The 24,546-nt window shown below is 47.1% G+C and overlaps 1 protein-coding gene across 1 annotated transcript in view; it reads left to right on the top strand.

Moving 5' to 3' along the window:
• lrp2b (low density lipoprotein receptor-related protein 2b) overlaps positions 1 to 24,546 on the top strand; it is a 184,999-nt gene that overhangs the window by 137,498 nt on the left and 22,955 nt on the right. The window contains exons 63-71 of the mRNA XM_039740545.1: positions 1,195 to 1,317; positions 1,871 to 1,999; positions 3,996 to 4,127; positions 7,709 to 7,834; positions 8,030 to 8,173; positions 11,605 to 11,770; positions 14,299 to 14,427; positions 18,964 to 19,184; positions 21,596 to 21,775. Of these exons, the coding sequence (XP_039596479.1) occupies positions 1,195 to 1,317; positions 1,871 to 1,999; positions 3,996 to 4,127; positions 7,709 to 7,834; positions 8,030 to 8,173; positions 11,605 to 11,770; positions 14,299 to 14,427; positions 18,964 to 19,184; positions 21,596 to 21,775 (1,350 nt within the window). The remainder of the gene's footprint in view (positions 1 to 1,194; positions 1,318 to 1,870; positions 2,000 to 3,995; positions 4,128 to 7,708; positions 7,835 to 8,029; positions 8,174 to 11,604; positions 11,771 to 14,298; positions 14,428 to 18,963; positions 19,185 to 21,595; positions 21,776 to 24,546) is intronic.

The following is a 24,546-nucleotide window of genomic DNA, read 5'->3' as shown; positions in this document are numbered from 1 at the left end:
GCAGCACCGCACTGTGTTAGCGTCACACTACAACTTCCACAAGATCAGATCGTATCTGACACAATTCCTGATCCGGGCTCCGGTCTTGTCACATCTGGAGTGCTGCAACTGTCTACTGGCACCGATGACCGTCAGCTGTCACCAAGTCACTACAGACGACTCGCAATACGGCAGCACGTCTGGCGCCCAACCAGCCGAAGCAGGCACATGGCGCTCCTCTCTTCAGATCACTGCCTTGGCTCCTTGCAGTGGCACACATTAAGTTCAAATCCTTGATGCTTCTCTACAGAGTAGTCAACGGGTCAGCACCTATGAGTATGGAGACCCTCGTGAGGTCCTGTGGTCCTTCTTGACCACTCTGCTGTGCTAATGTAGAGCATCTGGTGATGCCACCCCTACGTGGTGTCAAACCTCAGGCCAGGCTCTTTTCATGTGTAGCTCCTGGCAGATGGAATGACCTACCCAGCTGGTGACCCCCTTGATGTGTTGTAGAAGCGTTTGAAGACCCTCTTGTTCAGTAAATGTCTGTCTAACTGGTGAAGTCTTGGAGAGGTTCGTTTAACTAAGGAAGTGCAACTCGCTGGCATTTTGTTCTTAGCTCTTCACTTGTGGTGGTCAGGTTTGTCACCCTCTCCTGTGCCCAAACAGCCCCCCAGTCTGATGCGTACTCCACTGTAGTGGTCACTTTTCTTTTGTAAGTCGCTTTGGCTAAGCGAACAAACGTAAACGTCACAGAAGTGGACGACAAGAAGAAAGAGGCCCACCTGCATGACCCCGATGAAGGCAGTTGTCCTCCTTATTGCTCCTTCTGACTCCATGGCTGTCTGCCGGGGGGCCGGGACTTGTTAAATGACTTCGCTGCCCTAGCAGTCTCTTGACTGAGCTACTCGGATGTCACCGGGTTCCTCCCAGCCTTAATGGCACTAAGAGTGTCACACAATGGCCGCTCCATTAAGTCGTCTCCCAGTGTATTTATTAGTAATGGCCACCTGATCAGAGCCAGCAGACCCCTACCATTAAATTTAGTGGATTCTCCATTAGTACCCCAATAATTGGGGGTAATGGCATTGCTGTTCTGAGTCTGGGTGTTTTAAACAACTCCTTGAAGGTTGCCCCCTAGTGGTCAGTCCTCTGTGGCGCCCCCTGTCTGCTCCTCACTCATTTGCTCGTTTTCTTCTCCTCTTCCTCCTCCAGCGTCTTTTCCCTGCTCACCTCCAGAAAGGTTTGTGTGTAACAACAAGAAGTGCATCCACTCGATACTCGTGTGCGACCAGGTGGACAACTGTGGAGACAACAGCGATGAGAGCCTGGAGCTCTGTGAGTCCTGTCAGGTGGTGGTGATGGTGGTGGGCTGGGATGGTGGGACCAGAAAAAGGGGAATCGGGGAGACTGAGCCACAGACAGCCTGCCAGTCTCAAGGCTGACAATTGTGTTTGCTTCATTAATTTTCTCTCAAGCCTAACAGCATTTGGTTTAGGGGGTGGCATGACTGTCTGCATAGGAGTGGGTGGGCTGAAAGGGGGTCTGCACTCATGGAAGCACTTCACTTACAGGACCCTCATCTTTTGGGATTCTCTCATTGTCCTTAGGAGTGTAACCCAAAGACTGTTGATTTGCCCCCCAGCTGGCACCCATGACACCAACATGAGTGCCACCCCTGGGGAGTACGCATAGGAGCAAAGGACTGGTGGGGACCTAAAAATAATAAGAAAATTGAAAAGAAGGCAAAACAAGTCTGTGCAGTTAGCAACAGTAATGGGTGGGTGACCCAGGAAGGAAGCTTCAGTCATCGTAGCTCCCCAGGGTCTGACTTTAATACCCCAGCAGACATGTGGATGGTATTTCCTTAATTATATTTCATCTCTTCCAGGTCAGGAGCCCACCCCAGCTCCGTGTACAACCCACGAGTTCAAGTGCATGAATGGTCACTGCGTCCCCCTCATTAGTGTGTGTGACCACTACGACCACTGTGGGGACAAATCAGACGAGCTTGGATGCCGTAAGTGACAGATGTCCACAATCAGAGTTTAAGAAGTGAAGGAGATGGAGACAAGCAGGTGGGGAGGCAAAGCAGCGACGCCAGAAGGAGTGGGCACTGGGCATCTGGAAATGGGGGCAGCGCATCCTGGGGTTAAATAGCAATAGCTGTTTAATGTTATGGCACAAAACAGAGAACTGAACAGAGCAGCAGCCTCAGAATCACCAAGAAAGATTCAAAGAGTCACAAGAGCACAAACGTACTGAGCAAAGCAGAGGCAGGCGCTCGCAGCCTGAGGGTCTCGGGGGAGCAGAGGAGCACGCGAGAAGATGACGGAGCAGGCGGTGCAGACGCAGAACAAATGATAAAGAAAGCACGTCGTCCTGCCCGTTCACACCAAACGAATATTAGAATGGGACTTGGCGCCATCTAGAGCCAGTCTGGACACACTGCGGCTCGGCGCTTCACTGCCGCTCGCCACGAGTTGATTCAACTGGCTGCCCTTCCTGAACACCTCGTGTGAACATCTCGGGGGGATTGACGGACCTTTGGAGCGACACGGAGTGCGTGCGTGTGTGTCTGAGGGGTGCTGTCAGGCCTGTTAAAGACGCTGCTTGACTTCACACTTCAGATTGAGACCAAAATATGGATATGAAAGACACTATATAGCATGAACACAGAGGAATAGAAATGAAAACATACTATAAAGTAAGGATAGAAAAATGAAAGGCACAATATGATAGATAGATAGATAGATAGATAGATATGAAGGGCACTATATGCTAGATTGATGCATACTGTAGATAGACGGGCATGAAAGGCACTATATAACAGATAAAGATATGAAAGGCACTATATAATGGATAGATAGATATGAAAGACACTGTAAAATACATAGATAGGTATGAAAGGCACTATATAATAAATAGATATGAAAACACTATATGATAGATAGATAGATAGATAGATACGAAGGGCACTATTTTCTACATTGATAGATACAGATGGGAATGAAAGGCACTATATAACAAAAAGACTATATAATAGATATGAAAGGTGCTATATGATAGATACATGGATAGATGGGCATAAAAGGCACTATATAATCAATATTAAAGGCACTATACAATGGAAAGATAGATAGATATGAAAGGCACTATAGAAAAAATAGATAGCTATGAAAATCACTGTATAAAAAATAGATGTGAAAGACATTACATAACAGATAAATATGAACGGCCCTATAGATAGTTAGATAGATGTGAACGGCCCTGTATAATACATAGATGGGCAATAAAGGCACTATATAGTAGATATATCAATATGAAAGGCACTATACAATAAATTGATATGAAAAACACTATATGATAGATAGATAGATAGATATGAAGGGCACTATATGCTAGATTGATAAATACTGTAGATAGATGGGCATGAAAGGCACTATATAACAGATAAATAGATATGAAAGGCACTATATAATAAATAGATAAGAAAGTCGCTGTATAATACAAAGATAGGCATGACAAGGCACTATATAATAGATAGATCGATCATTTGATTTGAAAGACATTATTGCTTCCGTGCCAATGTCTGTGTTACAAACAGCTAAAGTGAGGCTGGCACAGTGTGGAGAGGCATCATGTGATGTAATTACCAAGTGCCATTTTTCCCGGTGTGAGGGGTCAGGATGAAGCTCTTTCTTTATTATTTGTTCCTCCTCTGCATCACCTGCTCTGTCACTTGTCACTTCTCCATTGATTTAGTGATCGTTGACTCTGTTTTCTGCTTGCTGGTCTGTTTGGCTGATCTGAGCTCGTCTCGCTATCCTTTTTGTTCACACTGTTTACAAACCTCAGCCAAGTGCAGTGACCACCATGGTGGTGAGCAGCTCCTCGGTAGCTGCTGCAGATCAGTTGACACTGATGTCCCCGTGTGTCATGCCGCCACCTTCGATTCACTTAAAGATGACGCCGATGGCTTTGTGCTGACCATCCTCTTCCTCTCTGCATTTCAGACTTTGGTCCCAACAGAACCTGCAAGGAGAACGCCTGCAAGCAGAACTGCACTGACCTCAGTGGCATTGGCTTCATCTGTTCCTGCAAACCTGGATATGTGGTGGACCCCAAAAACCCGCTCAGCTGCAATGGTGAGTCGTGAACACGTCTGAAGAAATCGAATGCCGGCTGATGGCCGTGGAAGCCTTTGCATGTCTGTTTGGGGCTTCTCTCCATTCCTTCTCTTCTTCTATGTGTTTGGTTGGGGGTCCCACACTGGCCTTTGTGCCACAGGTGGTCACTTCAGCTCACCTGTGCCATTAAGCAGCCTTGCTGGCTCACCTGATTGAGTTTTTTGCTGCTCGGGTGTCCCCTGATTCCAGTTTTTCCACACAGATACACAGTATAACATTATATTGATGATGCCATCCAGTGCAAGTTCCAGCTGACGTGGGTGAGCCCCCCACAACGGAGACCATAGCTACAATGCACAAAATGGAGCTGCAGTTGCTCCAAAACAAAGAATTAATTTTGCAGATAGTCTAAGTGTTACTCTTTGCTAAAATAAATCACAGAGTTTGTCAATAAAGCTCCGTTTCTGAAACGAAGTAAACAGAGGAGCATCGGCAGAAGACAAACATGCGAGGATTTACGGCGAACCCTCAGGCGCATAGACACAAAATTACTAGACGCCACATGAGCAGCAGCATCGTACGTCAACGTCGCCGCCATATTGAGAGTGGCACTGCTGTGGAGTGAAGTAATGGATACTGTGCTGCTTGGGATTGTAGAAACCGCCGGACGATCCAAACCAGAGGCTGGGGGATTACACTTCATAGGTAAGGCTGAACGATTGTTTAGGTTATATTTGGCCATCAGAAAATCCCGTTTTATAATCTTAGCACTCAAGGTCACCTTACAATAAAATTAAACAATACTAGCCGAAGCCCGCCGTAGCATACGGCTGTGTAAGAATAGGAATGGAAAAAGGTGAGAAAGGAATTCAGTATAACAAAGGCTTAGGAAACCACTGTCGCAGTATAACAAAAATAGCGAGGAGCGAAACCAATGCCAATGGTCGAGAGAGAACCTTCCTGTAGCAGGCTATGGAGAACACAGACATATATAGATAGACGCCGCATTCACTGTGATGCCCAGTCGACACGATAAGTCAGCACGTCCGCCATATTGCGAGTGGAAGAAGTGCCATTTAAATCAATACAGGTAGATGTGGAAACGGGTGTTCTGATGAAAAAACAGTAACGTTTAAAACAGCATCGTTTACATACAACAGATTTGGGCGAATCATTTACATGCAATTATTTATATCCATTTATACACTAAACACGTGCGTATCCCATGGTCTTAGAGTTGGTGGGCGGGGCTCTCTGTCTTGCGTGCCCTTAGTTAGAGTTGGTGGGCGGGGCTCTGTGAGTTGGCGGGCGTGGCTCTCTGTCTTGCATGCTCTTAGTTAGAGTTGGTGGGCGGGGTTTTCTGTCTTGCATGCCCTTAGTTAGAGTTCATGGGCGGGACTCTGTGAGGTGGTGGGCGGGGCTCTCTGTCTTGCGTGCCCTTAGTAAGAGTTGTTGGGCGGGGCTCTGTGAGTTGGCAGGCATGGTTTTCTGTCTTGCATGCCCTTAGTTAGAGTTCGTGGGCGGGGCTCCGTGAGTTGATGGGCGTGACTCTCTGTCTTGCGTGCCCTTAGTTAGAGTTGGTGGGCGGGGCTCCGTGAGTTGGCGGGCGTGGCTCTCTGTCTTGCGTGTGGTGTAAAGTCACCGTGGCTCAGAGGTGCATGTTGACTTTTGCACAGGTGAAAGCGACTGAGGCTGTGTTTGGTGAGTTGTTGCGTGCCTCGAGAGCGACGCTGGATTCCGGAGGACGGTTACAGCTGGCGTGTGTGGCTCTGTCGTGCGTATCCCATGAGGCAGTAGGAGGGTTAGAGTTGGTGGGCGGGGCTCTGTCGAGCGTATCCCATGGTCTTATAGTTGGTGGGCGGGGCTCTGTCTTGCTTGCGCTCAGTGTTTTGTGTGCCTTTAGTGAATTATATATATATAGATTAGTAAAATTAGAACAAGAGAATGATAAATCAAAAAGCAATAATTAGCAAACAAACAACGATAACTGGCAGTAACAATGCAAAATTCACAATTGTTATGCCAGTTTGAAAATAGAAGTTTTGAGGGCAGTTTTAAAATGTGTTATTGAGTCGAGCTGACGGATACGAGAGGGAAGAGAATTCAAAGTTGAGGAGCACCAGGAGAGACGCTCGAGATCTCATAGCACCGAGTCTGACGTGTGGCACAGAAAGTCGAGCTGCAGATGAGGATCTGAGTGGGCGAGAGGAGTGCCAGTCTGGAGGAGATCAGCGAGGTGTGGAGAGCTTTAAATGTTCAGAGCGGGATTGTGTGTCGTATTCAGTAGTGAACAGCGAGCCAGTGACGTGAGAGAGAATCGGTGTGACGTGTTCAGTGGATTTACAACAGCAGGTTATCATCCTGGCAGCAGAATTTGGAAGAAGTTGTAAGCGATGGATACGTTTTAGTGGGATGCCAGACAGAATAGCATTACAGTAATCTATACGTGAGGTGACTCGGGCATTAGCCGATACTTCAGTACTGTGTTACGTAAGAACAGGACGAAGTCTAGAAATGTTTCAGAGATAGAAGAAGGCAGTCAGAGAAATGTTACTTATATGGGAGGAATTATTTAATAGTAATAATTATTATTATTTAATAATTGCCATTATTAGTGTATAAATGGATATAAATAATTGCATGTAAACTATTTGCCCAAATCTGTCGTATGTAAACGATACTGTTTTAAACTTTATTGTTTTTTCATCAGAAAACCTGGTTTTCACCTCTACCTGTATTAGTTTAAATGCCACTTTTGCCACTCGCAATATGGCGGACGCGCTGACGTATCATGTCGACTGGGCAACACAGTGAATGCGGCGTCTATCTATGTTTGTCTATGTGAGCCACCGCCGCAGCCGCAATACGAGCGGGCAGTTTGAACATGTGCGGTGTGGACAATGGCCAGCAGTTTATCCGGGCCAATACCCCCAAGCCACCAGATGGAGCCCTCCCTGCAACTTGGAGATGCCCCAAATTCCAGCAGGGCATCATGGACCTTGGAGTTTTCCTTCACAGCCCTGCTGGATACCATGGGGGCCACCAGAGGACGCTGCAGGGAGGCTCAAGGAATCTTATGTTCCATAGGAGCCCAGAAGTACTTCACCCACTGCACGCCCAACCTGCCTGGTAAGGGGGTCTCTCTTTGAACTGCTTTTCCCAAGGTTACTTCCATTTTTTCCCTACAAGGGTTTTTTTTTTGCCTTCTTAGAGAGTCAAGGCTGGGGGGCTGTCAAGAGGCAGGGTCTGTTAAAGTCCATTGTGGCACTTCTTGTGTGATTTTGGGCAATACAAAACTCCATCCATCCATTATCCAACCCACTATATCCTAACTACAGGGTCACGGGGGTCTGCTGGAGCCAATCCCAGCCAACACAGGGCACAAGGCAGGAAACAAACCCCGGGCAGGGCGCCAGCCCACCACAGTATACCAAAATAAGTTGTATTGTATTTCTTCACCTTTTCAGATTTGGCCATCCCTGGCATTGCTGAGAAAGCCGAGCCGTTTTATACCCAAAGATGTCTGTGGATGGCATGGCCTCCCTCCTCCTATTGGTGACGTTTCTAATTTGCTTCATCCTGTGCTTTGTTTCCCTCAGATATCAACGAGTGTGACATTTATGCCACTTGCAGCCAAGAGTGTAAAAATCTGAAGGGCAGCTATGAGTGCCGCTGCGCCGAAGGTTACCGAGAGGTGGGAAGCGGGCACGAGTGTGCAGCCAATGGTAAGCACTGGTGGGGAGTTTGGGCAGGTGGTCTACTAAGTGACGGCCCCCTATTATCATGTTAAAACATCGGACGGCATGGGCCCCCGACTTCTGCTCAAAGTCCGCTGCAAACATAAGCTTTCATTAATGGGGGCCTTGCATGGCACCCCAGTGCCAGGCATCAGAGAATGAAGACATCGCTGCTCGTTTCAGGGCCTCCACCTGTCCTTCTGCTGATGGAAAGTGTGAGAATCCGCAAGTTCAACCTGCAGACCACCAAGTATGAGGATTACATCGCTGAGGAGGAGAGAGTGGGAGCCGTGGACTGCGACTGGGACCACAACGGCACGGGATATAGTGAGTACCACCGCCAGATGGGTCCCACTTGGGGCTTCTCATCGGCCTTCTCTTCACAGCTGCAGATTCAGTGGGGCACAGAGGATGCCCACCTTGATCTGTTTATAGTTCAAGGGGTCAGTGCGCAGCACTGGGTGGCACCGAGCGGTTGCAGAATTCCTTGGCTTAAGTTGTTTGTCCTTGTCAGTCTCTCAGACATTTCGGTGTCTGTTGGTACAAACTTTCTGTGTTGTCATCGGCTTGGGCGATTTCTTGGCATGAATTGGTGGACATTTGGCTGCTGCTGTGTGCTTTCAGTGCTGGATTGTGTAGGTGTGGGTAGCGACACGTTGCACAATGAGCTCCTACTCTCTCATCTAGCGCTGGCATGGTCAAATCGCCACACGGTTGCAAAACTCGGGAGGCACGCGGTCGCCCACACGTGCCAGGATTGATGACAAAATTCATGCCACGTGCACCCTGGCAGCCTCTAATGGAGATGTGGATGCGTCAAATGTAACCGTTTTGTTTAACCTCTGAGCTCGCTCCAATTGGTTGCTGCACTTTGAACACACCGCCCATCGCTGCTACTGATTGGTTGGTTTGGTGAGATCCTCAGTCTGGCCCCGCCACCGTCACACACGGACCAAAGGGAGGAAAAATTTGTGACAAGATTTATGAAGCCATGGAAGGATCATCACTGGGCCTCAAGGGGTGAGAGTGGAGGGCTGGTGTGTCCCCCGAGCTGGCATCCCACAGGGCATTTCTGCACATCACTTCATTCATACTGCTTGGCGGGTGACAAATTCAAGTCCTTTAAGATTGGCGATCCGCGGATGCTTAAATCTGACAGGTGTGGTGCGGTGGGCCGACTGTATGTGTCAATGGTGCCGACGTCACTTGTGGTGAAACACTGAGTGGAGGGTCCTTTTTTTTTTTTTTGGCAAAGCAAAATTCTCACGTTTCACCGCAAATTCGGTTTTGTGCCAAGCATTTCACTCACTGTTTTATCTTGGTAGAGTAATATATATACAGTGTATTGCTCTACTGTCCCCTATTGTATTATTAATACGCAGCCTTAGGATGTCTAATCTCACTGACTTACCACTCTATATAACGTATCCCCACCTTCCCTTCTATATCTATAACCGCAGGCAATTAGATGTAGAAAAAAAAAGACAAGCAGGAGTTACGTTACACATAAAATAATGTATTACTGATAATATTCAGAAATAATAACAAAATGCAAAGTACATCTGAATATTGACAACCATACAAAATGGTGATGTGTAGCTCAGGTGGCACACAGACTTGTAGTTACTTAATGTCTCTAGTTAAGGCATCGTTGGTGCTCAACTTTCAGCCACCTGTCTGTTCAAAATGGCCGCTGAGCTTTGCTCTCCATTGTGTTGTCTTCATCATCAGAGGTTAGCAAGAGAGATGCTTCTTCATCATATGTGGGTCAGAGAGAGAGAATGTGAGGTTAAGCACTGTCGCAGTAGGGGGCAGTAGTGCTCCCTTGAACCCTCAGGTACCACGCCAAACACCTGGTAAAAGTGCCACAATTATTCTTTTTATTATAACAATGTGCACTAAGCCCCCTCCACTCCACACTATTCATAAATCAATACTCAATAACCAATCAATAATCACAATCCTCCACTCCCAGACGCGTTGCCCTCCTACCACCCAGCTCAGCTCGCCGTCTGGGAGCTCCCTCAGTCCTTTTATATTCCCTGACCCGGAAGTGTTCCCAGTAGCTCAGTCGGTAGAGCAGGTTGTCCAGCAATCGGAGGGTCGCAGGTTCAATCCTGGCTCCCGGCATGAGAATGCAGCTGTTGTGTCCTTAGGCAAGACACTTCAATCAATCAATCAATCAATCAATCAATCAACATTTATTTCTATAGCACATATTCATACAAAACAAATGTAGCTCAAAGTGCTTTACAAAATGAATAGAGAAATAGAAGACACAATAAAAGATAAACATAAGTCAACATTAATTAACATAGAATAGGAGTAAGGTCCGATGGCCAGGGTGGACAGAAAAAACAAAAAACTCCAAAAGCTGGAGAAAAAAATAAAATCTGTAGGGGTTCCAGACCAAGAGACCGCCCAGTCCCCTCTACCTACCTTGCCTGCTGGTGGTGGTCAGAAGGATTGGTGGCGCCAGTGTTCGGCAGCCTCGCCTCTGTCAGTGTGCCCCAGGGCAGCTGTGGCTACAAAGTAGCTTATCATCACCAGTGTGTCAATGGGTGAATGACTGTTTGTGTTGTAAAGCGCCTGGGGGGTTCTTGAACTCTAGTAGGCGCTATATCAAATACAGGCCATTTACCATTTTACCAATCCCCAGTCCATGTGATCTTGTATCACTTCCGGGTCAGGTAAAAAGTACTTTTCCTCATCCCGGAAGCCCGTCGCTCTTCCTATGACGAACTTCCGGGTCATAGTGCACAAATAAGTCTTCGGTCCTCCCTGCAGCTCCCTCTTGTGGCCCCTGTGGTATCCAGCAGGGCTGAGGATTAAAAACTACATCGTCCGTGACTCCCTGCTGGTCTTAGGGGCACCTCCATACTGCAGGGAGGGCTCCATCTGGCGGCTTGGGGGACTTGGCCGGGGTAAACTGCTGGGCACAGTCCACAGCACGTACATTTATAGATGTTCTCTCCAATTCCTAGAACCGATAGGACATCATGGCACTTAGAGGCCTCTGAGACGAGCCATACCTCAGACCAATGGGGGGAATAGAAGATCTTAACACCTGCAACCCCCCGAAACAAGCCATGTGTTAAACATCCTGCCTTCCTTGCAGGGGGGTTGAAAGACTTTAGCAGAGAAACACTCGCCAAACTGGTTTAATAAGACGCAATCCCCCCAAATCCTGTCGTAAACGGGGGGCAAACACAACTACCTCTCACCAAAGTAACACTAAATTCCATGGCTCTGCCTAGATTACACATGAAGACGTACAAAACATTTTTCAAGTTATATGCAACATCTCACATCACAACACTCACCAGTGGCCGAATGTCTCCATAGTGAACTAAAATGAGAGGTCGAAGAAAGCAAATCGTCTTGCAATTCTCCAGCAGCGCAGACCCTGATGCCGGCCCACCTTTGGTCTTCAAGATGGCGGCCCCCTTTAGTCAGTTCCACTGTCTTTTTAAATTGTATTTGCCATGCACCCCTTGGTACAGAACAATGCCTGGCACTCCTCTGTTTAGTTTTGATACACTTTGTTAATCCCAGAGGGGGATTTGTTTTTCCTCACATGACCTTTCAGGGGGCAGCCGCTGTACATCACCGCTGGAGCAAGGGTCTCGCTCAAGGGCCCAACTGAGTAGAATCTTCCAGTCTTTATCCTGAAAAGGGCATTCAGGTTTGAGGTGGTCCGAGTGTGCCCACCGGGGCAGCAGGGAGACTCACCCCCCACTCTTCTCTTTTTCTCGTAGGCATGGTGTATTTCACCGTGGAGGCCAAAGGCTCCATACCCGGCGCCATAAAACGAGCCTACCTGAGCGACGTGGATGATGGCAGCAACAACCTGGTCATTACAGTCAACCTCAACCTAACCAACGTAGTGAAGCCTGATGGGATAGCAGTGGACTGGGTGGGAAGGTAAGGCCGGCCTGCTTGACCGACACGTAGTAATGGACATCGTGATCAGCTTTGTTGGTTTGGATTTTTTTGTTTTTCTTTGTTTTTCTTGACCTCCGACTTTGTTTTTAGAGGTTTTAGAGCTCAAGGGGTCCCGTTGTGACGTTTTCTCAGCGCCTTTACATTCACACACAAAACCGGGATGAGGTAAAGGTGAATCTGGTTAAGGCTGCAGCCTGATTTCTTCATAATCGGCGTTGACGTGAGCAGGTGCGCCCACCTCTGGAGGTCTCCTCTGGCAAAGCGTCCTGACATCTTCAAGCTGCGCCAAGAAAGGAGAGTTAAAGGTCGCCGTCGGCCATCGTGTGTCTGAGAACGAGCAGGAAGCCAGTGCACATTTTCTCATGTTTTTATAAATACGTGTAGTCCTTTACGTGCTTTGAAGTCAATCACCGCCATCCCCTTTTCTGCTTCCTTGACCTGAGCCACCAGTGAGCATCAGCCTGTGTGTCACCTGATCACACCGCTTCAACAACTCAATAGCAAATAACTGGAATGGAAACTAAACGGGCGCTTTGTTCATATCTGTCTGTCACCGGATTGCATGCGGCGGCGCACGCTTTCTGTGCTTGGCTGTGCGACTGAGGCCGGACTGTGACGGAGCGTCAATACCAGCACATGCTTCTCGAGCCGTAGCCACGGCTGCTGGGATAACAAGAGCGCGGGTATCTGAACCCCAGTAAAAAGAAACACACCATATACGAAACTGGTAAAGAAATTGGTAACTGCGTAGCTGCAACAAAATTCGATGAGTCTGAGAAACCCCAACTTATACACCTGTTCCAAAATACAAGACTAAGTTGGGGTCTTGAACCTGAAAAATCGATCGTAAAATCCAAAAAATCAATCGTAAAATCAGAGACCCCCAACTTATACACCCATTCCAAAATGCAACATTATAAGTTGGGGTTTTGAACCCAAAAAATCGATCATAAAATCCAAAAAATCAATCGTAAAATCAGAGACCCCCAACTTATACGCCCATTCCAAAATACGACACTTACATTTTTTTATTTGCTCCCCCAATCTCTCACCAGTTTCTCAGACACACTGAATTTTGTTGTAGCAGCGCAGTTTCCAATTTCTTTCGCCACTTCAACGACTTTTAATTTAAAACCAGCTTCATATTTTCTTCTGATCGTAGATAAGAGAGGCTCTTACGATAAAAGTGTACGAGGGTGTGAGATACAAAAAACACAAAACAGAGCAAACGTCCCTTCGGAATAGTTCGGACATTTCCGTGTGGTCACGTAGACACAATACTCAGTAATAAAAAGGCCGTGTGTCCCATGGTTCCTCTCTCAGGTGGGCGTTAGCAGATCGTAATCTCTTGGACCAGTAGCGTGAATTTTCCGCATTCGACTTATCCAACCAACATTATGAAATACCGGAGATTATATGATAAAATCAAGTCCTGACTTATCCACGGGAGAACTTAAACGCGAGTATATACGGTATTTATCATTTAAGGCAATTACGCGACTTCTAGTTGTAGGGTATGTCAGTTTTCTGACCTCATCTCAGGGTTTTTTCCATGACTGAAATTTTGGACAACTTGATAGACGACGCTTTGAACGTGTTACCCCAGCACGGCTCTCGAGATTGCGTCACGGTGTTTAGTCGGATTATTTCAGCCAGGGGAAGGAATAAGGTGATCTGCCGGAGGACGCTGACCTTCATGGACACCTCCACACGTGTGGCGGCGGCAAACGAAGTGCAATGAATGAGCACAGACACCCAAATGTGTAACTGTAACCCGGTTAAGGGTTTACATGGACACATAGCCGTGATTTACCGTGAGCTACCTGTGATTCCTCAGAGACCAATAAGCCAGTCTCTCCAAGTGGATTATGGGATTCAATGACATTCTAGAAACTGGGTTACAATAATTAAGCGAGTTTGGGAGGCACATGCAAACACACCGATTGTTAACACTACTGGAAATAAGTGACGTTCCCCGACGACGCCATTTTGTTTTTCTTATTGGCCCGCCATTTTCATGAATTATTTGTGGACGGTGGGTGGGCGAGGTGAACAGGAAGTGTACGACACATAAAACCTCCGGGTCAAGAGTATGAAGTTTGGATCGTGCGCATACGAGGTGAGATGTCTTCATTTTCAGGCCTTCAAAGTTGGATCAGGATCTACTTATGCTAAGATTGGCATAGGCTGGGTCTTGGGTGCCCAGTGCAGGTGTAGCCCACCAATAAAATATCCAGGGTGGGGGGGTCTTACCAATAGAGACACCCTTTTGATGGAGAAGGTGAGGAGAATAAGATGGCCAGGGCTATGAAACATGAGGGCCACTGCCAACATCCAGGAGACAAAATGGCGGCACAGAACGTCACCAATGGTCTGAAACTAGCAAATAATAAGAAGCGGACGCTGGAGAAGTTTATCGTTTAGTTTATACATGATGTTTGTTATTCATTTGCGTTTCGTGTCTTGGTGTGTTTAAACCGTGCACATCTGGTTTGGTTTTGTTTCAGAAACGTATACTGGACGGACGCCAGGACAAAAAGAATCGAAGTTGCCTTGTTGGACGGAAGGTACCGGAAATTCCTCATCAGCAGCGACCTGGAGCAGCCAACGGCAATCGCTGTCAATCCAAAGCTGGGGTACGGTGGGACACTTTGAGCCGCAGTTTGTTTATTACGCTGCAGGTTTTTGTCATGCGTTTAACGTAATGAAGTTTTAACTTTCATGCCAACTGAAAAGGAAACAGTGAGAAACGCCTAGCATGGCAGTCGTAAGAACGTCACAAATTGGACAGGCGAGTTGAGACCACCCAGCCCGTTTGTGGCTCGTTTGTTGAGCTGATAGCTCAGCGGTCCCCGTTTCTCTTCTGGATCCTTCTTAAAGGAGGTCTTGGTAGTTTGGTCGTTTCTTCAAACTCCCACAGCTAAATACCTTTCCTCCATTTCGATTTCCACCGGTGTCCTCGAGGACGTCACTTCTCACTAAGTTGCACGAATTCTGAAGGATCGACGCCATTGAGGACTTTGAAGACCTGGATGAGGTCCCCCCAGGGTCTCCTCTGCACCTGTCACAGCAGGACACGTCCTCAAGTCCTGAGCTCCTCCTGACTGAACAGCTTCTTGTGCTGCTATGTCTTTCATTTTGGTGTGGCGACCAGAACTTGTCACAATGGGGTCCGAGCATAACGACCCTCGGTTTCTATTCAACAGTTTCTATGATGAAACTGAATGTCGTATTTGTCTTGTCAATCACTTCGGCAGCATTGCTGAGATGATGAAAGTGTGTCGACTTAAACCTCTAAGTCCTTCTCAGGGGTTGCTTCCTGCAGCTCCGTGTCCCCCTTCTTGCATTTAGAACTGATGTCCCTTTTGTCCCGTGTGGCACTTTGCACTTCTGTACGTTGTACTGTAAGAGTTCGCCCAGTTCGGAAGGTTCTTGAATTGTTTCTCTGCCTCTTCAGTGTCTGCTGTCCATCCAATTTTAGTTTGCTAACTGTAACAGAGTCGATGTGATTAATATAAATCAGGAAAAAGTGACAGGCCAGGGAAGACCCCTGAGGGACTCCACTGACGACCTCACTCCACTCTTCTTTGTCTCATCCTAAAATGACAAGTTCCAAAGCAAAAATCAAAATTCTCGAATCCTTACTCAGAAGCAAGAAGATCACAAAAACCAGTAACTGCAATCAGAAACTTCCAGACCGCCACAGTCAAATGAATGATCTCCTGCTCCTGAGCCTTCTCAGCTCATGTAACTCTCTTAGGGCTGAATATTTTTCCAAAAAAAACTACACAAAGCAAATGTTTAACATATCAAATCAACAAAACATAAACTGCTCAAAAAAATTAAAGGAACACTTTGAAAACACATCAGATCTCAATGGGAAAAAGAAATCCTCCTGGATATCTATACTGGTATAGACTGGGTAATGTGTTAGGAACGAAAGGATGCCACATCGTTTGATGGAAATGAAAATGATCAACCTACAGAGCCCTGAATTCAAAGACGCCCCAAAAATCAGAGTGAAGACATGATGTGGCAGGCTAGTCCATTTTGCCCAAATTGAATTGCAGCAACTCCAAATTGTACGCAGCACTTTGTATGGCCCCTGTGTTCTTGTATACATGCCTGACAACATCGGTGCCTGCTTCTAATGAGACGACAGATGGTGTTGTGGGGGATCTCCTCCCAGATCTGGACCAGGGCATCACTGAGCTCCTGGACAGTCTGAGGTGCAACCTGGTGGCATTGGATGGACCAAAACATAATGTCCCAGAGGTGTTCTATTGGATTTAGGTCAGGAAAGTGTGGTGGCCAGTCAATGGTATCAATTCCTTCATCCTCCAGGAACTGCCTGCATACTCTCACCACATGAGGCCAGGAATTGTCGCACCAGGAGCCACTGTACCAGCATAGGGTCTGACAATGGGTCCAAGGATTTCATCCTGATACCTAATGGCAGCCAAGGTGTCTTTGTCAAGCCTGTAGCGGTCTGTGTGACCCTCCATGGATATGCCTCCCCAGACAATCATTAACCCACCACCAAACTGCTCATGCTGAATGATGTTACAGGCAGCATAATGTTCTCCATGGCTTCTCCAGACCCTTTCACTTCTGTCACGTGCTCAGGGTGAACCTGCTCTCATCTGTAAAAAGCACAGGGCACCAGTGGTGCATCTGCCAATTCTGGTATTCTATGGCGAATGCCAATCGAGCTGCATGCTGCTGGGCAGTGAGCTCAGGGCCCATTAGAGGACATGGGGCCCTTGGGTCACCCTCATGAAGTCTTTCTGGTTGTTTGGTCAGAGACATTCACACCAGTGGCCTGCTGGAGGTCATTTTGTAGGGCTCTGGCAGTGCTCATCCTGTTCCTCCTTGCCCAAAGGAGCAGATACTGGTCCTGCTGATGGGTTATGGACCTTCTATGGCCCTCTCCAGCTCTCCTAGTGTAACTGCTTGTCTCCTAGAATCTCCTCCATGCCCTTGAGACTGTGCAGGGAGACACAGCAAACCTTCTGGCAATGACACGTATTGATGTGCCATCCTGGAGAAGTTGGACTACCTGTGCAACCTCTGTAGGGTCCAGGTATCGCCTCATGCTACCAGTAGTGACACTGACTGTAGCCAAATGCAAAACTAGTGAAGAAACAGTCAGAAAAGATGAGGAGGGAAAAATGTCAGTGGCCTCCACCTGTTAAACCATTCCTGTTTTGGGGGTCATCTCATTGTTGCCCCTCTAGTGCATCTGTTGTTAATTTCATGAACACCACAGCAGCTGAAACTGATTAACAACCCCCTCTGCTACTTAACTGACCAGATTAACATCCCAGAAGTTTCATTGACTTGATGCTATACTCTCATTAAAAAGTGTTCCTTTAATTCTTTTGAGCAGTATATTTTATTAGTTAGTATATTAGGATTAGTTGCCGAGTCAATGAGTCTAACATTCCTCCTCCAAGCGCAGAGGGAGTGTCTGTGACGTGACAGTGAGTCTTGTCGCCATTAACAGCTGATTGTCGCCCTCCATCCCAGGATGTCGACTTTCAACCCAAAGAGTTAAATAGCCAAAGGGTGGGCTCAGGAGTGGTGAGGTGAAGGTGGCCCTGCCTCCTTGGGCTCCACTCACAAGGATCAGAGAGCATACATAAACTTAAAACACAAGACATAATTAGCCAACGTGGCTGGGTGTAGGAATGACGGGTCTCAAGATAAAGTTTGGGGGCACCAGCTCGGTCATCCAGTTTAATTCAACAAAAAAGTTCAACAAAAATTCATAGAGTTTAGGTATCCATCCATCCATCCATTATGCAACCTGCTATATCCTAACACAGGGTCACGGGGGTCTGCTGGAGCCAATCCCAGCCAACACTGGGCGCAAGGCAGGAAACAAACCCCGGGCAGGGTGCCAGCCCACCGCAGGGCACACACACACCCACACACCACCCTAGGGACAATTTAGAATCGCCAATGCACCTAACCTGTACGTCTTTGGACTGTGGGAGGAAAGCCACGCAGACACGGGGAGAACATGGAAACTCCACGCAGGGAGGACCCGGGAAGTGAACTCGGTCACCTAACTGCGAGGCAGCAGCACTACCCACTGCGCCACCATGCCACCCCACTTTTAGGTATCAGGTTTCCAAATCAACAAGAAAGGCTCAGCTTCAGCCATAGGTTCAGGGTCTCTCTGCCTCTGGTGGGTCGCTTTTGCTAACATGACGCCTCCTTCTGGTCAGCCAGGGTTCTTATTGCTGGCGAAGCCGAAAGGGGTGGGGCTAAGTGCCCTCACTGGGACAGTGTTGGAGACAGCGCCCCCTCTCGCCCTGGTGGGTTATTAAATACCTCAGATCCTCTGACACACATGCGTGACACCAAGAATGAACAAAATTGACATAAAAAACATCACAAAAATAATACAAAGGATACAGAAACAACAACAAAACCTAAAATACCCCTAAACTGACACAGACACAGAGGTGACCCACTGAGTTATATGTCATGACCGACACATGACTGGCTGATTCAGGACCACTGAAGACCGCTGAGTTGAGACAATCAGACATTAAGAAGTGACCTGCATGACATCGGGTTCAAAGCTCTTACTCTGCACTGAGTTCTTCAACAGGGACACGGGGACACTGATGGACCCTTTCACTTCATTGTTAGAAAGTTTTCTTTTCTGAGCCGCAGACATAACTGACCAAGTAGTCTGGTGGACGACAGGATGTGGTTGACCTTCAAAACTCAATGTGATGTTATCTCAGAGGAATTAATTGAGAAGGACGGTGAGCGTGTTGGGCTGAGTGGCCCGTCCTCATCAAACATGTTCTGATCTTCTAAAAGGTGGGCAGCCGAGGTGGGAAGTGCCAGGCCATTGTCACAATTAAAAGGGACATCCCTCAGCCCAACAGTGCAGTGATGGCCGGCCACCTCCACCCGAGTCCCAACGTCCTGGTCCGGCTGCTGTCTTTGTGCGGCTTCTCAGGGGTACCTCAAACTCATCCACCATCCCAAAGACACGTCGGTTAGGTTGGCTGGCCATGCCTATGCAAGGGAGGGTCTCGCCATGAGTGTGGTGGACTTGGGTTCCTACTCTGTCTTAATGAACTCCTGTTCGACCCCCCAAGATGCTGTAATTTCACGAAACGTTAATCAAATGTTTCTTAAATTGCCAGCTTGATGTACTGGACAGACTGGGGAGCTTCGCCCAAAATCGAATCTGCCTGGATGGACGGCCAGGAGAGGAAGGTGCTGGTTGACCAAATCCAGGGGTGGCCTACGGGTCTCACCATCGACTACGCCAACAACGACCGTGTGTACTGGTCCGACTCAAAGGACAACTTTATCGAGTCCATGTTCTCGTCTGGGGAGGACCGGCGTCTTGTTCTTCACGGAGGTACTTGCTGTATTTTCAGGTTTTTGTGTAGAATTTTCCAGATGGTCAGATTGTGATTCCTGTGACAGTCACTGGGAAGACGGCAAGATGGCCCTGTGGCATCCGAACGCTGCAGGCCACGTCGACTCATTGAGCTCTTCTGATATGTGGGGGTCGCCTGGACAGAACGGAGTGAGATTCTTACCCCTGGCCAAGATCGGATTAAGACCCCCTGGGTGACTTGGCTCCTTAACAGGGAGCTGATCGCACTTTTGACGGTGCAAAGTGGGGACCCCTGGTCGTTTTTTTTTTTTTTTTATGCAGCACGGCAATTCTCACTTTTTGTCTCAACGAGAGACTTGACTGCTTCATCAGCCCTGGTGTGGGGGTCTCCCTCGACCATTTTGACTCCCTCACACTCCTTCATTTCATTAGGGGCAGTCCAGCCAACGTGAAACGCGTGATGACACCACGATGAGCAAGAACTTCATGTCACTTAGTAGGCTGATACTGCGCCTTCTGAGCGTCTTCGGACCCTTCACACCTTTTATTATGCTGCTGCTGCTGCTGCCTTGTGATAAAATCATTGAAGTTCATCTTTTCTTTTTTGCTCATTAAGGGGCACTCAGTACCCCCAGAATGACTAAGCAACGGTGGGATTAGAGACATTTTTGCAAATTTTTTAAGAACCCGAAGCTGATATCACAGGTGCTCAGACCCTTTCCTCATTGTTTTGTTGAAGCCCCTTTGGCAGCCATTCCAGTCTAGAGTCCTCTTGAGTTCCCCATCATAAACTTCACACCCCTGGATTGGAGTATTTTATCCTCTCAAGCTCCCCTGTCAGGCTGGATGGAGTCCATTGATGGACGGCTACAGTCTCGTCTCTCCAGGGATGTTCTATTGGGTTCAAGTCCAGTCGCTGGCTGGACCCTCACTTAAGGACATCCTAAGCCCCTCCTGTGTTGCCTTTGCTTTGTCCTGTCGAAAAGGTGGACCTCAGAGTTCTGAGCAGGTTTTGGTTCAGGATGTCTGTGGACTTTGCACTGTGCAGCTTTCTCTCCATCCTGACTCGTCCCCCACTCCCTGATGTCACCCACTGCTATGTTGCACAGGTGATTAGGTGATTCTCCCAGGAGGCCTAGCCAGAGTGACCATTGGGTCTTACCAAGCACTGTGCTTCTGGGAACCTTCAGTGCTGCTTGAATGTTTGCTTGCCTCCTCCAGCTCTGTCTCTCGACACCCAACCCATCTCTGAGATCTGCAGGTAAATCCTTAGGTCTAATGGCTCAGCTGGTGGACCTCCTATGGGCAGCTGTGCGCCTTTAAAGATCTGTCTGATTAATTGAATTAACTGCAGGTGGACTCCAAACAAGGTGTGAGAACATCTCAGCAGCCTGAGCCAGGCCTCCAAACGGCGCCATAGCAACAACACGTGTGTCGATGGGATATTTCAGTTGTTTATTTTTACAAAGTTAGCAAACATTCCTAAAATCTTGTTTGTCACTTTGCCATTCTTGTGATATTGAGAGTTACTTGATGAGGGAAAAAATGAAATTTCAATGATTTCAGCACAGGAGTGCAACATAACAACATGTGAAAAAATGAAGGAGTCTGAAGACTTACTGACAGATAGACAGACATGAAAGGCGCCATATGATAGATAGATAGATAGATAGATAAAAGGCACTATATAATAGATAGATAGATAGATAGATAGATAGATAAAAGGCACTATATAATAGATAGATAGATGAAAGGCACTATATAATAGATAGATAGATGAAAGGCACTATATAATAGATAGATAGATAGATAGATAGATAAAAGGCACTATATAATAGATAGATAGATGAAAGGCACTATATAATAGATAGATAGATAGATAAAAGGCACTATATAATAGATAGATAGATGAAAGGTACTATATAATAGATAGATAGATAGATGAAAGGCACTATATAAAAGATAGATGTCAAAGACACTATATAATAAATACATAGATAGAATTAAAGGTGCTATATGATAGAATGAAAAGCGCTACATAATAGATAGATAGATAGAAGGAAAGGTGCTATATAATGAATAGTTAGATTTGAAAGGCAGTATATGATAGAGAGATAGAATAAAAAATAGAGAGATAGAATGAAAGGCAATATATGACTGATAGATAGATAGATAGACAGATAGGAAAGGCGCTATATAATAGATAGATAGACAGAGTGAAAGGTGGTATTTAATCTTTTTATTTCAATTGTGTTTTGCCTGTGAACGTGTTACAGCACTCTGTGCCAGCACTCCATGACAAAACCAACTTACGTCACTTGGCTTCTTGATGTCACCTGTTCCATTGCTCACTCCCTTCATGTAGCCAACAGTTTCTGATCCTCATCTACGCTCATTCATTTTCTTTCCTTTCCTTATTTTCACTTCAGATCTGAAGAATCCTTTCAGTATCAACGTGTTTGAAGACCACATCTACTGGTTCAGCAAGGAGAAGGGAGACGTCTTCCGTCAGAACAAGTTTGGGAGAGGCGCCAAGGTGAAGCTGCTGACTGTGGGCCCCTGGCTCTCTCATTTCAGCGTCTATCAACAGCAGCGTCACAGCCCAGCTAGCGGTGAGCCCTTCCAGTTCATTGTGTATTCCTGACCCGTTCATCCCCGTCCAGGCCTCATCTTTTTGATCCCTTAGGCCCGACTGCTTTGCTCGTTCCCACTGCACTACACTCAGGAGCTGACAACTTGGATTAAAATCCCGCCATGTATGGCAGCAGCTCAGTGTGTCTTGACAGTTTGCTGTCTGGCTGCCTTGTGTTTGACTTGTGTGTTGAGATGGGGTCTGTGATTGGAATCCCCCCCTACTAAAGTTAAGCTAAGTCTGCTGTCTGCCTGACTCTGAGTAAGGTGAGCTCCGAGTCCTCCTGAAGGACAGCAGACGACACAAACAATGTTTCCAGTGGCTTATTGGAAACAATGAAAGGAAAAGAAGAAATTGAAACAAATGCACTTCATCAAGTCAGGTCAGTTTTATTGTCAGGTGTGCACAGCACAATGAAATTCTCACTTGCCTATCTGCTCAGAATAGCTGACAATACGAAAAAACAAAATAATACAAACTGTGACGATGTGGGTTCTGGCTCCACACTCCCTTTGCTATTGGAAGCACTCAACCCAACACCGTCGATAATGTTGCCGAGTGAGCTAGTCAATGGAGGCAAATTAAGCATCTGAGCAAGGGGAAGGTAAAAAGTGCAAAAGTGCTTTTATTTAAAACAGTCAACAAATCAAAAACAGTGTTCCAATAAATAGTGCAGTTTCAAACAATAAATAATCCACAAAATGAAAACGTGGAGTAAAACCAATAAATAGAAAAAACAATCCTTAAAATCGGAGGTTAAAATCTTCTCTTGGAAGCAGTTTTAAAACACTAACAAACAAATCCGGTGTTCTTTTGTTAGCGTCTCACCTGCTAATCCCGTTTCGGCATCGCTGCAGGCAAGACGCTCTCTGCAGCTGCCCTCCTGAAACACACGCACGAGACTGGAGACCTCCCGATCCCTGGCTTCGGTATGGCACTCATCCCAGTCCCGGAGAACTTGGTTTCCCACAACGGCCAGGTCGCTCACGTTGGGGATTCCCACCACCAAGTCTCCCGACTTCCGCTGCCTTTCAATGGCCTCTCCGCGGCCAGTCGCCTTCCCTGGTCACTCCCGCTACCTGATCGCTCAGCGGGAGCGACATCAACACAAACGTCTGGGTGTCGGCCTAACACCCAGCTTCAACGCAGCTGTCCACGAGCACTCGATCGCGCGCTCACCATACTCACGCACCGTCTGCTTCCTCTCCTGCTCCCGGTAACCTCCGTCCTCTCCTTTCCTTTCTCTCTCCATTTCTATTCCCCTCCGAACGTTTCTTTTTTCTTCCTCTTTAAAACCGACTCGCGCTTCTTTTTAAAATGACGAGGGCCACAGCAGCTGCAGCATTAGCCGCGGGACAATCATGAATGTGGGCAGTTCCTCACCTGTGCACTAGGTGAGAAACGCCCACACCCTACGGATCGCCCCGCGGCTCACTATGGCCCAACGTCCCCTCGCTAAGCCGCGAGCACAATGATTATTTATTTAAAAATGGACTTTACTCAACGAGCTGTGGACCCATAACACCACACAAACACACTTGAAAAAAGCATATATTTATATATATATGTATATTATGCATCTACATTATATTACTAGCTGTCCCCCGTGGCTCCGCCCACATAGTAGTGAAACAGGACAGCGAGGAGAGCCCCGCCCCACTCCTGATGTCACGTGTCCCCCTCCCCTCGGCCCGCTGCGTGTCTCTCGGATTAGCCTGAACACAGCACTCCTGCAAGTGAACTGGGATTCTTAGTGCAAATTCTACAAAATGTTTAATGTTTAAGCAAATTCTAGAAAAAAAACGATCTAAATGCATGAAGTCGTTCTCTCGTGAAAAGCGAACAGACAGATGTTGGACTTTATATATATATATATATATATATATAGAGAGAGAGAGAGATATTATATTATTATTATTATTATTATTATAATATTCATATATATATATTTGATATTTGGTATGCTGGATGGATGTATTAATATATATGCAACTAGCCAACCCGCGGCGTAGCATATGCCACATAATCAGGCCGCTTTTTAAATGATTTTTAAGCACAGAGGAAAAAATTAACATTTGAAAAATCCGTAATTTAATAAACCACCAAGAAAAGTAACATTGCAACAATGCACGCCACGAAGCAACATACAATTGTCCGTGACTGAAAACCGCCTTCTCCTTCCAAAGCGAAGGACGGGGTTGAACGGCGCTCGTTCAGTACGCACTGCCCGCTTATGTGCCCGCCCCAACTCCCTACCTGAGTCGCTTTACGCTGTGTACAGTCCACACGCACGTGAGTCACGTTGACTGTTAATTTTCCAAACACCGCCTCAGTCGGTTTCCACGTTGACTTTTCATTGTTCTTTGCGGTTCTGGTTGCTTTTCTATATATAATCCACCAAGTCACCCGACCTGGGTGAGTGAGGGAGATGTGAGGTTACAAAGGGCAGGAACGTAATCAGTGCGCAGCGTATGACCCGCACGTACTGGGAATTTCTCGTTCGTCGGGAACAATCGCAAGCCACGGTCTCCATCACGAATGGGGTTCAACGGCTCCCCGCGCCGGGTAGACACACGTTGATCCATTCAGTGTAGCACACGTGCAGTACCGGACATACAAGTGCATCACAGACCTGTTAATGCTCAATCTCACGTGGCTGAAAGCCACTTGTCCCTCTAAGAATTTGGACGCCGACCGCTGTTGGGTCGTGTAACTATTTAGCAGGCGGGAGTCTCGTTCGTTTTCGGA

Source organism: Polypterus senegalus, chromosome 17 (assembly GCF_016835505.1).
Source record: "Polypterus senegalus isolate Bchr_013 chromosome 17, ASM1683550v1, whole genome shotgun sequence".
Classification (NCBI taxonomy): Eukaryota; Metazoa; Chordata; class Cladistia; order Polypteriformes; family Polypteridae; genus Polypterus; species Polypterus senegalus.
Note: the sequence above shows the minus strand (reverse complement) of the source record. Positions and strands in the feature narration are given on the sequence as shown.